This window comes from Phalacrocorax aristotelis, chromosome 5 (assembly GCF_949628215.1).
Source record: "Phalacrocorax aristotelis chromosome 5, bGulAri2.1, whole genome shotgun sequence".
NCBI classification, from domain to species: domain Eukaryota; kingdom Metazoa; phylum Chordata; class Aves; order Suliformes; family Phalacrocoracidae; genus Phalacrocorax; species Phalacrocorax aristotelis.
In genome coordinates this window covers 13,518,477-13,531,417 of record NC_134280.1, presented here as the reverse complement: position 1 = coordinate 13,531,417, position 12,941 = coordinate 13,518,477, and the positions used below count along the sequence as shown (strand labels likewise).

At 43.5% G+C, this 12,941-nt stretch overlaps 1 protein-coding gene across 4 annotated transcripts in view; it reads left to right on the top strand.

Moving 5' to 3' along the window:
* The window catches only part of SLC15A2 (solute carrier family 15 member 2), a 56,152-nt gene that overhangs the window by 17,747 nt on the left and 25,464 nt on the right, over positions 1–12,941 (top strand). For all 4 annotated transcript variants that reach the window (XM_075093044.1, XM_075093043.1, XM_075093045.1 and 1 more), the window contains 6 exons: positions 575–662; positions 1,280–1,421; positions 3,257–3,349; positions 4,411–4,510; positions 10,383–10,473; positions 12,617–12,694. In XM_075093044.1, coding sequence (XP_074949145.1) covers positions 575–662; positions 1,280–1,421; positions 3,257–3,349; positions 4,411–4,510; positions 10,383–10,473; positions 12,617–12,694 — 592 coding nt within the window. The remainder of the gene's footprint in view (positions 1–574; positions 663–1,279; positions 1,422–3,256; positions 3,350–4,410; positions 4,511–10,382; positions 10,474–12,616; positions 12,695–12,941) is intronic.

Sequence of the window (12,941 nt, the reverse complement as noted above, 5' to 3'; positions counted from 1 at the left end):
CAGGGCACAGGGCTGATGCTCCACTTCAGTGAATGCGGTGGTACAGTTCAGTGCAAGTGAGGTGCAGACATAGAGGGCAGTTGTTGCAGGGGAGGAAGGAGCTTCAGGGAGAATCAGACAGCAGCTCCCTAGGGTCTACCAACTGCTGAAGCAACTTCTGGTACTAGGAGAGGAAGCAGTTTGGGGCCAGGGTAGTAGCTTTATGTGAAGTGTAGGAGAAAAGGCTTCCAAAGGCGTTTTTGCACCTCAGTGGGTTTTTGCATTGCAGCAGAGAGGTGGAAGGACCCTTCCATTGGAGTTCCTGGGGCTACAAGCATGGTGTGTTGCTGACAGCCCACAAATCCCCATGGTGGTCCTTACTGGGCCCGTGTCAGCCAGGCTGATTCACTGGGAAACACTAACCAAAGCAAGATAGGTGTGGGGTCCCCTCCCTCCTTTGAGTACAACCCATAGGCCAGTCAAGTGGGCACCTGGTTTTTGGACTGGACTCTTCTCCACCCACAGGCACTATGGGGATATGTTGCTGGGGTGAAGGCTTTCACAGAGCTGATATGTTCTCATTTGTCTCCTGCAGAAACTCTGTGGCTCCAACTACCCCCTAAGCATTGCCTTCATTGTGGTGAATGAATTCTGCGAGCGCTTCTCCTACTATGGCATGAAAGGTACGTTGCCTGTGTCTGTGAAGCGACTTTCCCATCCTTGGGTTTCTGTACACACTGGTCTAGTGTTCCAGGGCTATCCTGCATGTGGTCTCAGCTGTCTCTCAAAGTCAATTAATATTTCGGGATGCAGGTATGAACATTGTGCCCTAACATTGATGCTACACCTGCTCTGAGCAGAAGCTGGGACCAGAGAGCTCCAAATGTATCTTCCAGTCAAAATTTTAATATGATTCTTTGTCTCAAACCTGGTTTTCTAGTGTGTTACGCCTTTCAAAGTTGTGTGAAATAAGCATATTTGGGAATTGAATCATATAGGCACCTAATCTGCAAATAGAAAATGTGCATAAACTGAACTACAGGTTACAGTAAGCTAGAAAATACATTTTCCAGCTAAACGTAAATTTTTATGAGCAAAGAACACCTGATAGTCATATATCTCATTTTAGCTTTCCCTGTGTCAGGGATTGAGGAACAGGTCTGAAAGCATAGATCTTTCCACAACAGTGCTCATAGCTGCCGGACAAATCAGTGGTTTTCTTGCCACCGTGATGTAGTTTCCTGCTTACCTGCAGCTATACACAGTAATTATCTGATGTGATTTGCTTGTTTCCTTTTAGCTGTCCTGACGCTATATTTCTTAAGCTTCTTCCACTGGGATGAGAATCTCTCCACTGCTGTGTACCATGCCTTTTCTGCGCTCTGTTATTTCACACCTGTCATTGGAGCTATCATGGCAGACTCATGGCTGGGGAAATACAAGTAAGTGAAGATATGACTCTAATTCAGACAGCATATACATCTACACCATACAGCCTGTGTGAGGGCAGTGCTGTGTGCTCCCACTTTTAAGCTAGTTCAGTGCAGCAGACACACACTTGTGAAGGTCAGCTCCTCTCTTAATGGATGAACAGCTGATCTGTTTGCTCATGCTGTTCTGTGCTCCTCTTTCACCCAAGGGCCAATAAGCAACAAAGTTGGAACAAATTAAATGTCACACTTTTCCTCCACTGTCCTTCTCTACCCACCTTGAGTAAGCTGAGGTATAGGGTGATTAACCCTCAGCTTGCCAAGGTCTGCATCTGAGAAGGATCCAAAGATGGTGAGGAAGTGGTGTCATCCCCTAGATCTCGCAGTTTCTGATGAAATGCCACTAACTATAGTATACTTACACTTTCACAGTGTAATGAATGTATAAGCACACCCATTTTTATGCCAGAGAAACCTGGGTTCACTCAAATCTTCTCCCTCAGCACACAACCATGTAAACTCTTCCCTTACACTGGTAAGTTGTGGGGCTGTCATCTTCCCCAGAACGGTGGTGAGCAGCTGGATATAGCAAAGGATATAGATATATATAGAAAAAGGATATAGAAAAGTGCTTTGCTTGGCAATATTTGTTAATTGTCTGAGGAGTCTTGGCTGTCAGAGTGATGAAGTGTAGGCCGAACCCTCTCTCTAGGACTAAGCATATCTGGCAGAAGAGTCTCAACAGGAGAATGGCTGCCTTATGTCTTTCCAGCAGAAAGTTCTTAAGGAGATACCGATGCTCTTTTTTTCTTTGTGCTTGCTTTTAGTCATTCTCTTGTCCCTTTGAATGAAAAAAATGACAGTGGGAGTTTATTAACTTCATTATTTAAGGTCACCTAACAATGTTCATTGGTATTTCAGGATATCTATATTGCAGCATGATGTTGTGAGAAGGTAAATACAGACTTTTGTGTGTTAGGCTGGAGTCTTGCCCTGGAGTAATCCCTATGACTTAATGGGAGGTGGCTTTTGCTGTAGTAGCTGGACCTTGGCCAATACCGAGGACAGGATAACATATTAGAGGGACTTTTAGGAATGATCTGATGTGGCTCTAAATTAGCTGATGCAACCAGGGTTTGGATGCGTCAAGGACTGCTTCCATGCCCAAAGCTCATAGGGCTTCTTCTGGTGCCTCTGTCCTAATAAGTCCTTCCATTCCATCTGTGTGTTGTCTGAATGTAAATAGATAGACACCTCTAAATCCTGAAGGAATACACTCAAGAGCCTGATCCTCCTAGTCAGATTTCTTCTTCTCCCTCGCCAAGACATGGGAGGCAGATAGATGAGCACAGGTCTTCAGAGGTACTTGGGATCTGAAACAGACTTGTAATGAGGAAACACCACTCCTGATTTGGATGTGTTAGGTGTGTTGAATGTGGGCAACAGTCCCTATAGACATCTTCCAGCCAAGGGATTCACTTAGGTGCATGCCACAAAATACCAGTTTTTAGTAATCTGGAAACTGACTTGGACCTGAACAGTACTCTCCTATTTGCAGCCTTCTATGCATGACAAGGCTGAAATATTTTTAGTTTATTCTGCTCAGCACCTCTGCAAAGAAAGCAGGGGCTATCCCTCCCTGATCTGAACCCATTTGCCTATCTCTTTCTTCTACAAAGAGTTGACACGAAAGAGTTATAGCTGCCTGCTATACCAGTGGTATGAACGAACCAGTTCCTTGTGTGTCTGCCAAGTAGACTTACCACATCAGGAAACACAGGCACACTCTGTTTTCAGATCATACATCACCCTGCACCTTCAGTCACTGCTGTTTACTTTCCTCACAGGACGATCATCTACCTCTCCATTGTGTATGTGGTTGGCCATCTGATAAAGTCAGTCGGTGCCATTCCATCCCTAGGCAACCAGGCGGTTCATGTGTAAGTAGCTGTTGAAGCTGCAGCGCTGTAGTACGTTGCGATGGTAGTTGGTTTACCCAGGACTGTCATTAGTTTCACCTGCATCAGGACAGCAGTTTGGGGACTGTGCATGGGTTGCTTTTTTGGGGGAAGGGTTTGGGATATATGAGTAGGAACAGAAGGATCTAGAGTGTGGGTGCGCCAGGAGTTGGAAAGCACCACAGAGATGGTAAGCCCTTTGAGGTGGGGACCTCTGATCACCCTCCTCTGCTATACCATGCTACTGGAGTTTGGTTTTCTCCACCCAGCTGCCAGCACCAGGCTCATTCATCCCTCATTTCCTCATCAGCAGGGCTGCCCAGCTCAGCAACGTTCCCCCGTATGCGTGGGAACATAAAACCAAAGAAACATTTTCTGATGTGACAGAGGAAGGTCTGTCTCTTCCATAAGGTACTACTCTTCTTGCCCTCTAAATTCTGAACTGATAGGCTTGTCAGAGTAGTTCCCCAGCTGGCGTCTCTGAAACCACCAAGATGCTTTTGCCTAGGTGGTCACAGCTCTAAAAATATGCACATGCAGGCAGGAGCACCTCTCATTTACTGTCCCAGACCTGGCCAGTCCTGACACTCCTGTTCCCTACAGGTGTAATCTGTCAAGCCAACCATGGTATTCTGAGGAGCACTGGGAAGTAGAAAGCACCCAAGAATGAGCTGAGGTCAAACAGTTTTTGTGCTCTAACCCAGGCTGGAAGGCCACAGGAAAAGGCTTTTATTTTTTCCTTTTTTCTCAGTCGGTCTCTACAATCTTTTGTTCTCATATGAGTAATAAATAATCCCACAGATCTTTGATCCCTAGTAAGTCCCAGAACAGCAAGAAACTGACAAAATCAGTTTGGTTAACTGACTGGTACTGAATGCAGAAATGAAGATAACTAATTTGTTTTTCACACTTAGCTGGCACATCATCACTACCCATGTGCAAAAGACAATGATACCAGAGGAATCGAGGTTGGGTGACATTAAAATGCACTCATAAGCAGTGGAAAGGTTCTGCAATGGTGATATTTTTGTTCTTGTATGAAGGATCCTGTCTATGGTTGGTCTGTTTTTGATCGCCCTTGGAACGGGAGGTATCAAGCCCTGTGTCTCTGCATTTGGTGGGGACCAGTTTGAAGAGGAACATGTAAGATTTCTTTTCTTTCCTAAAATCTGCAGTGTCTGCTTACTTTATGACGATGTTTATGTGATTAAATCATGTTGTACTAGAATAAGGGCCAGTTTGCTAGGAAAAGATGTAGTAAGATGTGAGGTAGGATGGTTTGCATAAGACTTAAGATAATCTGGATGCTTCAGGAAAGGAAAATGACAGAGCAGGACTGATATTGGGAAGGATAGGTCATAATTGCATCAAATCATCCAAATGTTAATTGGATGTTAGAGCAGCTGGAAAATCCTGTATCACAGAACTTGTAGTAATTTCTGAACCAGCTTAACAGAGGTGATAATCACAGAAGGGTAGGGGTTGGAAGGGACCTCTGGAGATCATCTTGTCCAACCCCCCTGCTTGAGCAGGCACACCTAGAGCAGGGGGCACAGGAATGCATCCAGGTGGGTTTTGAAAGTCTCCAGGGAAGGAGACTCCACAACCTCCCTGGGCAGCCTGTGCCACTGCTCTGGCACCCTCACAGTAAAGCAGTTTTCTCATATTTAAGTGGAACTTCCTGTGTTTCAATTTGTGTCCATTGCTCCTTGTCCTATCTTTCGGCACTATTGAAAAGAGTCTAGTCCCATCATCCTGACACCCACCCCTTAGATATTTATAGGTATTGATGAAATCTCCAGCAGTTTTCTCTTCTCCAGGCTGAACAAACCTTGTTTCAGCCTTTCCTCGTAAGGGAGATGCTCCAGCCCAGAGATCATCTTTGTAGCTTTCCGCTGGACTTGCTCCAGCAGCCCCCTGTCCTTCTTGAACTGGGGGGGCCCAAAACTGGACACAGTACTCCAAATGCTGTCTCACTAGGGCAGAGTAGAGGGGGAGGATAACCTCCCTCCACCTGCTGGCCACACTTCTTTTAATGCAGCCCAGGATACCGTTGGCCTTCTTGGCCACAAGGGCACAGTGCTGGCTCAGGGTCAGCTCGCTGTCCCCCAGCACTCCCAGGTCCTTCTCAACAAAGCCATTTTCCAGCAGTTCAGCCCCCAACCTATACTGGTGCATGGGGTTGTTCCTTCCCAGGTGCAGGACCTTGCACTTGCAATTATAATGCACTGCAATGGAATACAACAAATGAACATTGGATCACCAGCCTATGCTAGGATTCCCTGAATCCTTGGGAATTTTCCCTCAAATCAGTCATAGTCTGTGTCTTAGATGTTGTTCAAAAAGAACTTTAGGAAAATCCAGTCTTTTGAAAGTACTGCTAGTACCAAATCTATCTGGAATGTTTCCTAGATATTACAGAATGAAAAGTTCTGAAGAGTTGGGAGTTTCTTTTTTAGTTCTGTTTGTGCTCTGCATCCTGTCAATTGTAATCCAGTTGCCTTGTGTCCTCATTATCTACCATGAGAGCTTAGCCCCTCACCTGCACCAATATCAAACTCCCATTATGCAGCACAGTCGCTCAACCAGGGATAAGGTAGTGCTTAAAGAAACAAAGCAGGTCAGGAAGTACTAATCCTCAGGCAAAATGCATAATTTTCAAATTGACCTGAAATTAAACACTTAGATTTAGGTTGACCTAACATATAAATAAAAATTTCAGTTTTCTCAATGACAGCATTCAAATCAGCAACTTCTGTGTGTGGCATAAGTCCTCAAATATGTAGAAGGCCATTGCTACAAGAAAGAAAATAAGTGTTGTGGTCTGTGATGAGTAGGCTTAAATTCCAGGAGGATTATTTAGGACTGACAGTAGGAAAAATTAAAAAAAAAAAATCTAGAGAAGTACTGGAAAAGATTAAGACCTTTGGGAGATGGCAATTCCCATCAGTGGAAGCACTGAAGAAGGGCATTGGACTAATGGTCTGTCAGGAAAGGCACTGGTAGGGTTGAACTAGGGATGGGATCCCCATAGGGCCATTTGCTGTTTGCCTTTTGCAATGCCCCAGTTTGTAGTCAGCATTTAATGAATGAATAATATAGACTAGAATGTTTATTTTAAAATTATGGGAAGACATGTGCTTTCTGCACATGAACTGTGCAATGCTGAAATGCTGAAGTTTATGGTTACTAAAGAGTAATAAAACACAGGATGTTTCATGGTCACTTGTTCAAAGTGGATCCTTCTGCAGGCATGTCCATCCTGTGCTGCCAGTTAGTCCCAGTGCTTTAGGGGATGCTGCAGAAGAGGGAGCAGCAATCACCTGGTGGTCACCAGCTTCCCCTGGTGGCACAGCTCTGAACAAAAGCAGGCTAGGGCAGTACAGCACATGCTCTGGGAATAGACTGTGTGCATACTAGCATGTGGGCATCCCAGCTTGCAATGCCAATAGTTGTTTGAAAAGGATTCTAACAGGTGTTACAGCAGCGTTTTCGGAAGTGCTACTTCTATGAATATTAATGATTAATAATATTTATCCAGCATCTTTCAATTACCACCTAATTACAGTATGATAATGTGTACCACTTATCTTCAGAGTGTTTTATAGACTTCAGCTAATGAGTCTCAGCACCCCAGTCAGGCACATACCTATTATTATCCCAAACTTACAACCACAACTGAGTTGCAGAGAAAAACCTGAATTGCCTGTGGTTGTGTGGGCCTGTGACCATTCGCCAGTGTTCAGACTACACCTCTCCAATAAATTTATCAAATACTAAGGATCAAATGTTCACCTCTGTGTTGCCTTCAAGAAAAACTAATTTGGAGAAAGAAAACTGTAAAAACCTTTGTGATAAGGACAATGTGTTCTGCTCTATTCATTCTTTTCAATATAGGACGTTTTGTATTTTACTGTTTTGAAAGGACTTGACCTTTCAGAAGAAAAAAAAGTTTTATGCTATGTGGTGGGAAATATAAGTCTTCAAAATTGGAATGGGAAGTTTTGGTTTTGTAAGGAATGAAAGTTTTGGGGCCAACTAGGGTATTTCTCCCCTCCGGAGTGGTGTTTGAGAGGACTTACATTTTTCATCTTCCACTCCAGGTAGGATGAAATAAGTTTTGAAAATTCCCAATTAAATGAAGCATTTGATTCCCTCTTAGTTTTCAGGACACCAATAAACTTCAGCTGAGCCCTTAAGTGCACAGGCTTAGTTGTTCCATCTAGAAACTAGTAGCAGAACTAGTAGTTCTGTGTATAAAATGAGTAAATAAATTGCCCCTGCTATTCCCATGTAGAGACAAATTTATGTTTTGAGGTAAATGCACACCATTGCTCTGGTTTTCTTTTAAGTACTTTATGAGTGTAATAGTCTTGATCTGCCACTTTGAAAACAGTACTACTACAAACAGTGGTGGAGACTGATTCAGCAGGTGGTCAGATAGGGAAAGTAGATTTACCTGCAGGAGATTTCTAAGCATCTTTGTCTATGGGATTAGGAATCCAAGCTAAAAGTGCCTGAACAAAATTATATTTATGATATGTTGCATGAATGCAAAGGCTGCTGTGCATATTAATTAAAGACCAAAGCTGCTTTCAAACAGTGTGATATGGTGTTTAAGGTACTAAATAGCGTTCTCTTTGTTTCTTTATTTTCTTGTTGCCAAGGAGATCAGGATTATAATGTATGGTACCTTTTCTCAAATTAGCTAATCCAAATCATGTTGTTAATGTATGTCTGTTCCAAAGATTAAGAAAATAAGGAGGGAATTCTTTTTTCCAATCAGTGTAATTTGCAAGGTCATTAGTTTTGTACTCGCTTATGCTTTTCTCTGACCATTTTTTTCCATCACTGTAATCTGAAAATGCGTGAAATAAGATGCCCCAAATTCTTTATGCATCACTATCATCTTCTCTTACCAACACATTCTTTTTGGTAATTGTTACTGTAGACTTTATCATGTCAAGAGCTGCATGCTTGAGTTTTTCCTTAGCTCTCAAATTCTGAGTTGCTCAGATAGGAAGGGTTAGAGATAACGGCATGAGAATTTGACTAGAAGAGGGCAGGACTGTGAGGACTCCACCGCACCATCCATACCAAGCCATGGCAGGGCTACTCTGGGAGTGGGAGAGATTGCTGAGGCTGCTTATTTCTCTAGATTTCCTTATGATGACAAGTAACTAGTTACAAAGGTAGAATGAAGAAGAAAATGTACTTTTTCTGGCTTAGCAGTAGAAAGCTCCAGGTAACAGAAAACACTGGTAGGGACAGAAATGGAGTATAAGAGATCAGTGCTATTTGTTATTAACTATGGGAACATGCCATAGAGATGATGATTATAAGGATTACAAAATCCTTTAATCCAGGATAAATAATTTATGAGCGATGTATGGATTAGATTGCCTAGGACACACTAGGAAATAAAATTGTGGGAAAGCCAAAAGCTCAAGTTGGGGCAAGGCAAAAAAACCTTAATCCAAATGAGTTCTTAATCCACCCCAGACTCCTTGGTGGGTGGCAGTGGGAGGCAGTGGGGCTCTCACCCTCGCCTTCCCAGTACTAGCTACACAAGGGGACATAAAGCCCTCCCATGTCCTCCCACCTGCCCACCTTCCCTGCAGTAATCCCCTGTGATAAGAGGCTTCTTGCCATATGAAGTAGCAATATTTCCTGTTGGCTGCACCATCAGTCACTGGGAGTTCTGTTACATTTTTGGATCCCAGGCTTCATTCTTTAAGAGCTGTCCTCTTTTAGCCTCCTGCAGTTCTTTGCGTTTTCTCCTGTTCTCTAGCCTTGTGAATATTGTTGTAAGGAAGCAGGACATATTAGAAGGAGAGAGGGCAGAACCAGGCCCCTGAGGAGCTTCCTCACACTCAGCAAAGTTAAAGCTTTGCATTCAAATGATGCTCAGATCATGGAGATGTCTCAAGGTGCTCTAAGGAGCTCTCCACTGGGCACCAAGCCATGTCCTAAGCAATTTGCCCACTACCTTTACTGGACCTGGTGACAGCTGGGAGCAAAGCCTAGATGCATATGGAGTATATCGCTTGGGCTGTCCTTAAGTGCTGGTTTCACCAACTCAGGTGTCCTATAGATGGTGATACAGATGAGTATGGGGTAGGTCAGGTAGCCTGCTCTTGTTTCTCCACTCCACTGGCCCACCCAGGCAGAGGGAGGAGGTTTAGCACTGTGTACGTGCATGTGACTGTGCATGCATTTGTCCCCCACAAGCAAGGAGACACTGCTCTCAGCTGAATGCCCTCACACATTACTCCTGCAAAAAGGACCAAACTCAACATCAAGTTCTTGATTCCTTCCAAATTATGAGTTATGTAGGAAGACAGACGATGAACAGGAATCCTTTGACTGTATGAACTATAATATGTTACATCATCAGTTAAATTCTGAACACTCTCTTAGAAATCATCCTTCCATTGGGCTCTTGAATTTGCTCCCGGAGATTTAATTTACCCTATTAGTTTTAGGTTGACGGCCCTCAGCTTGGTAATCTCCTGTCTGATGGATACCTCTCATTTGCTGGCACTCTCTCATCTATGCTGTCATTACCACCTTCTCAAAATACACAGGTTTCTTTTTTTATTTCTACACAGGAGAGGAGGGGAAAAAAAAAAAACCAAAAGAGCTCAGACATAGGAAGGAATGATGAGCTTGTCAAACCGTGCCAAATTAGATTGAATTAAGTGACAGAGGATCTGAATCATGCTACTTGTTCTGAATAAGTAAATGCTCTCCCCTCCTTCCAAACTCACAACACTCTTAAAGCAGTGACTTTTCCTCTGAAATGCCAAAAAGCCCCAAAGCACTTCTCAAGTAACGTGAGCTGATTTGTGTGAACATTTACCATCACCTGAACGCAAGCTTGTTTGCTTAACATTTTATGCACTGTGTGTCAATATTTACCCAGGCTTCCTAACAAGAGAATTGATAGTGTTCAATTTGCAAGCCCAATGCTGTGCGTTAGCTGTGACGTTGATATTGCCTTCTTTTGTTTTAGACCTCGGAGAGAAGCAAGTTTTTTTCCATCTTCTATTTATCCATTAATGCTGGAAGTTTGATCTCCACGTTTGTAACTCCTGTATTAAGAGGTCAGTGTTGATTTAGAATAAGACAATAAATTAGCTGCCCTCTGACTACTCTGCTGTGCACAGTTAGGCTCTTATGACAACTGAATGGCAGAAATTACATTATCTGTGGAGTGGCCAGTGTATTGCATTTACGCCTTGTTAATCCTGCCATAGCAGCATAACAGATTTATAGTACTAGAAAACGAGTCACAGAAACTATATTCCTGGTTGTATTTCAAAACCAGCCTGAACTGTGGAATTAAAATATGAAAGGTGGAAGGACCTATATGGTCATCTAATCCTCCCCATTGCCAGTGAAGGATTATTCCCTGTCTCGCCTTCAGGTAGCCTGTGGATGGGAACTGATCTCTGCTGTCCTGTGCAGGTGTCAGGGCCAAAAAACCTAGCAGGGCTGGTTTTGAAGTCCTACCTTCTCCCTCCTGCAGGGTGCTGCTGACTTCTGGAGGGCTCTGTCCTGGCACCCACGTGGGTCTGCATGGGTCTGCTTGCAAGATTGCATCCCTGAGCAACTGTCCTTGAAGACAAAGTACAGGCTTATGCCCCACTTAAGACCTACTTTACATTCTAGCCTGCTTGCACAACCCCTTTTAGTCCCTTAGTCTTGCTGCACTTACTTCATTGTTCTGCGGTGCCTGGAAGCCAAGGGAATTGGCACGCTCTAAATACATACACAGAGGCATAGCAGCAGGCCATAGGGGATGGGGACAGGGACAAGGTAGCCATCACACTTAGCAATTTTTTTCATTCCTTCCCATGGCCTCTGGGAAGCTTTCTTTGTTCAGAGTGGTTATTTTAACAGGCAATTAATTTCACAAGGCTATGGGCAATTGTGCTTGTCTCATATTTACACTGTGCGTGTGGGTAAAGACAAATGCTGTATCTCATGCTCTTTGTCTCACCGGTGTCCCTAGGTCAGAATTCTGTTGGGAAGGGGCTTCTGCTCAATGTAGTCAGTGGGCAGATGAAAATCCAGTCCCATTTGAACATCAAAACCTGTGCCAATACAGCCTAGGAATAAACTAGCTGCAACATGGAAATGAGGTAGAGAGGATGGGGAAAGAATAAAAGTTCTAAGTGTGAAAGCTTTTCTTGGAAGAGCAAGAAATGCAGTTCATAGACATTTGGCAGAAATGAGGAATATATACTTTTAGGTGGAGCAGTCCAACTCATTTTGCATGCCAGAAGTTCAGTGTGCCCATAATGTCTTGCTGCCAGCTTTTCTGGATTTCAGCTGATTTGCTGAAAATAAGTAAATAAATGCTATGCACACACACAGCTAGACAGCTGACTATGACTGCCCAGGGACAGAAAACAGGAACAACTGAAGGCTTCATGGATTGGTTTCCTGTTAACTATGTTGCCTTATTTTAGCCATTTTGTTATTACTCTATGTAAGAAAGCAGTAATTTGTAGCCACTGGCATACAAACACTGCTGGCTTTCTGTTTGCAGCTGGACTCCTAAATTCACATGGTGTGAGAACTGGCCTTGCCCAAGAGGCGCAGGGTTTCAAGGAACCATTGCTCAGGTGATTCAAAGCCATGCTGTAACAAACCTGGCTTCCTGATGGGTTATTGCAAAACCTGGCATTTGGAGCAGGCTGCCTCTAGAGAATTGGAAAGGCGGCAAGAAAGCAAACTGGGCTTTTAAGACTGAATCCTGTGCTCCCACTTATATAGTAGGGTTATTGGCTTCCAGTTTGTCTGCTGTAGGTTGCTATGAAATCAGATTCAGTTTTTAGCTCAATAACCCATGCAGCTGGATCAAATAATGTGGAAACACAGGACTGGTTATTTAGATCTAGGCAAATACAGAATGGCTTCAGGTTATTTTAAATCTTATGTGTTCCTTCTCAATTACAGCTCCTACTACTTCTTTCTACCTATTTGTCTCCCCCTCCCTTCTACCATTCTCATCAATATCCCATTATCAGCTGCTTTTGCTGGCAGACACTAATCCAGCTTCCAAATTGTCTTCATCAAGGGAGGACAACTGTTTCAAGGAGATGCAATTCACAGTGTCAAGCACCAGCAAATAAGATTTAAAGCCAGGGGAAGCGACTGATTTAGGGGAAGCAAATCAAAGGCCCCGGTAACATAAGTCTGACTGTAATGAGGTGCTTTTATTTCTGACTTCTTTTTCAGGGGATGTGAAATGTTTTGGAGAGGATTGTTATGCATTGGCTTTTGGTGTCCCAGCGGTACTGATGGTGTTGGCACTCGGTGAGTGAAAACAATAATGCTTGGAAGAGGAGTTACCACTTTTGACTCCATGGACAGATGAGAAAATGCACAAATTAATTAGCTCTGGATGGATACTGTGATGGGGAAACTCGAGGGTTCAAGGTCATCCAACAATTCCACAGTTCAGAACAGCAAGAAAAATCATTAATTCATTTAGTTGTGGGGAGACCATGGTTTTACTGCAATCCTTTATCATCATACTGACGAGGGGGTGGGCTGGTGGATG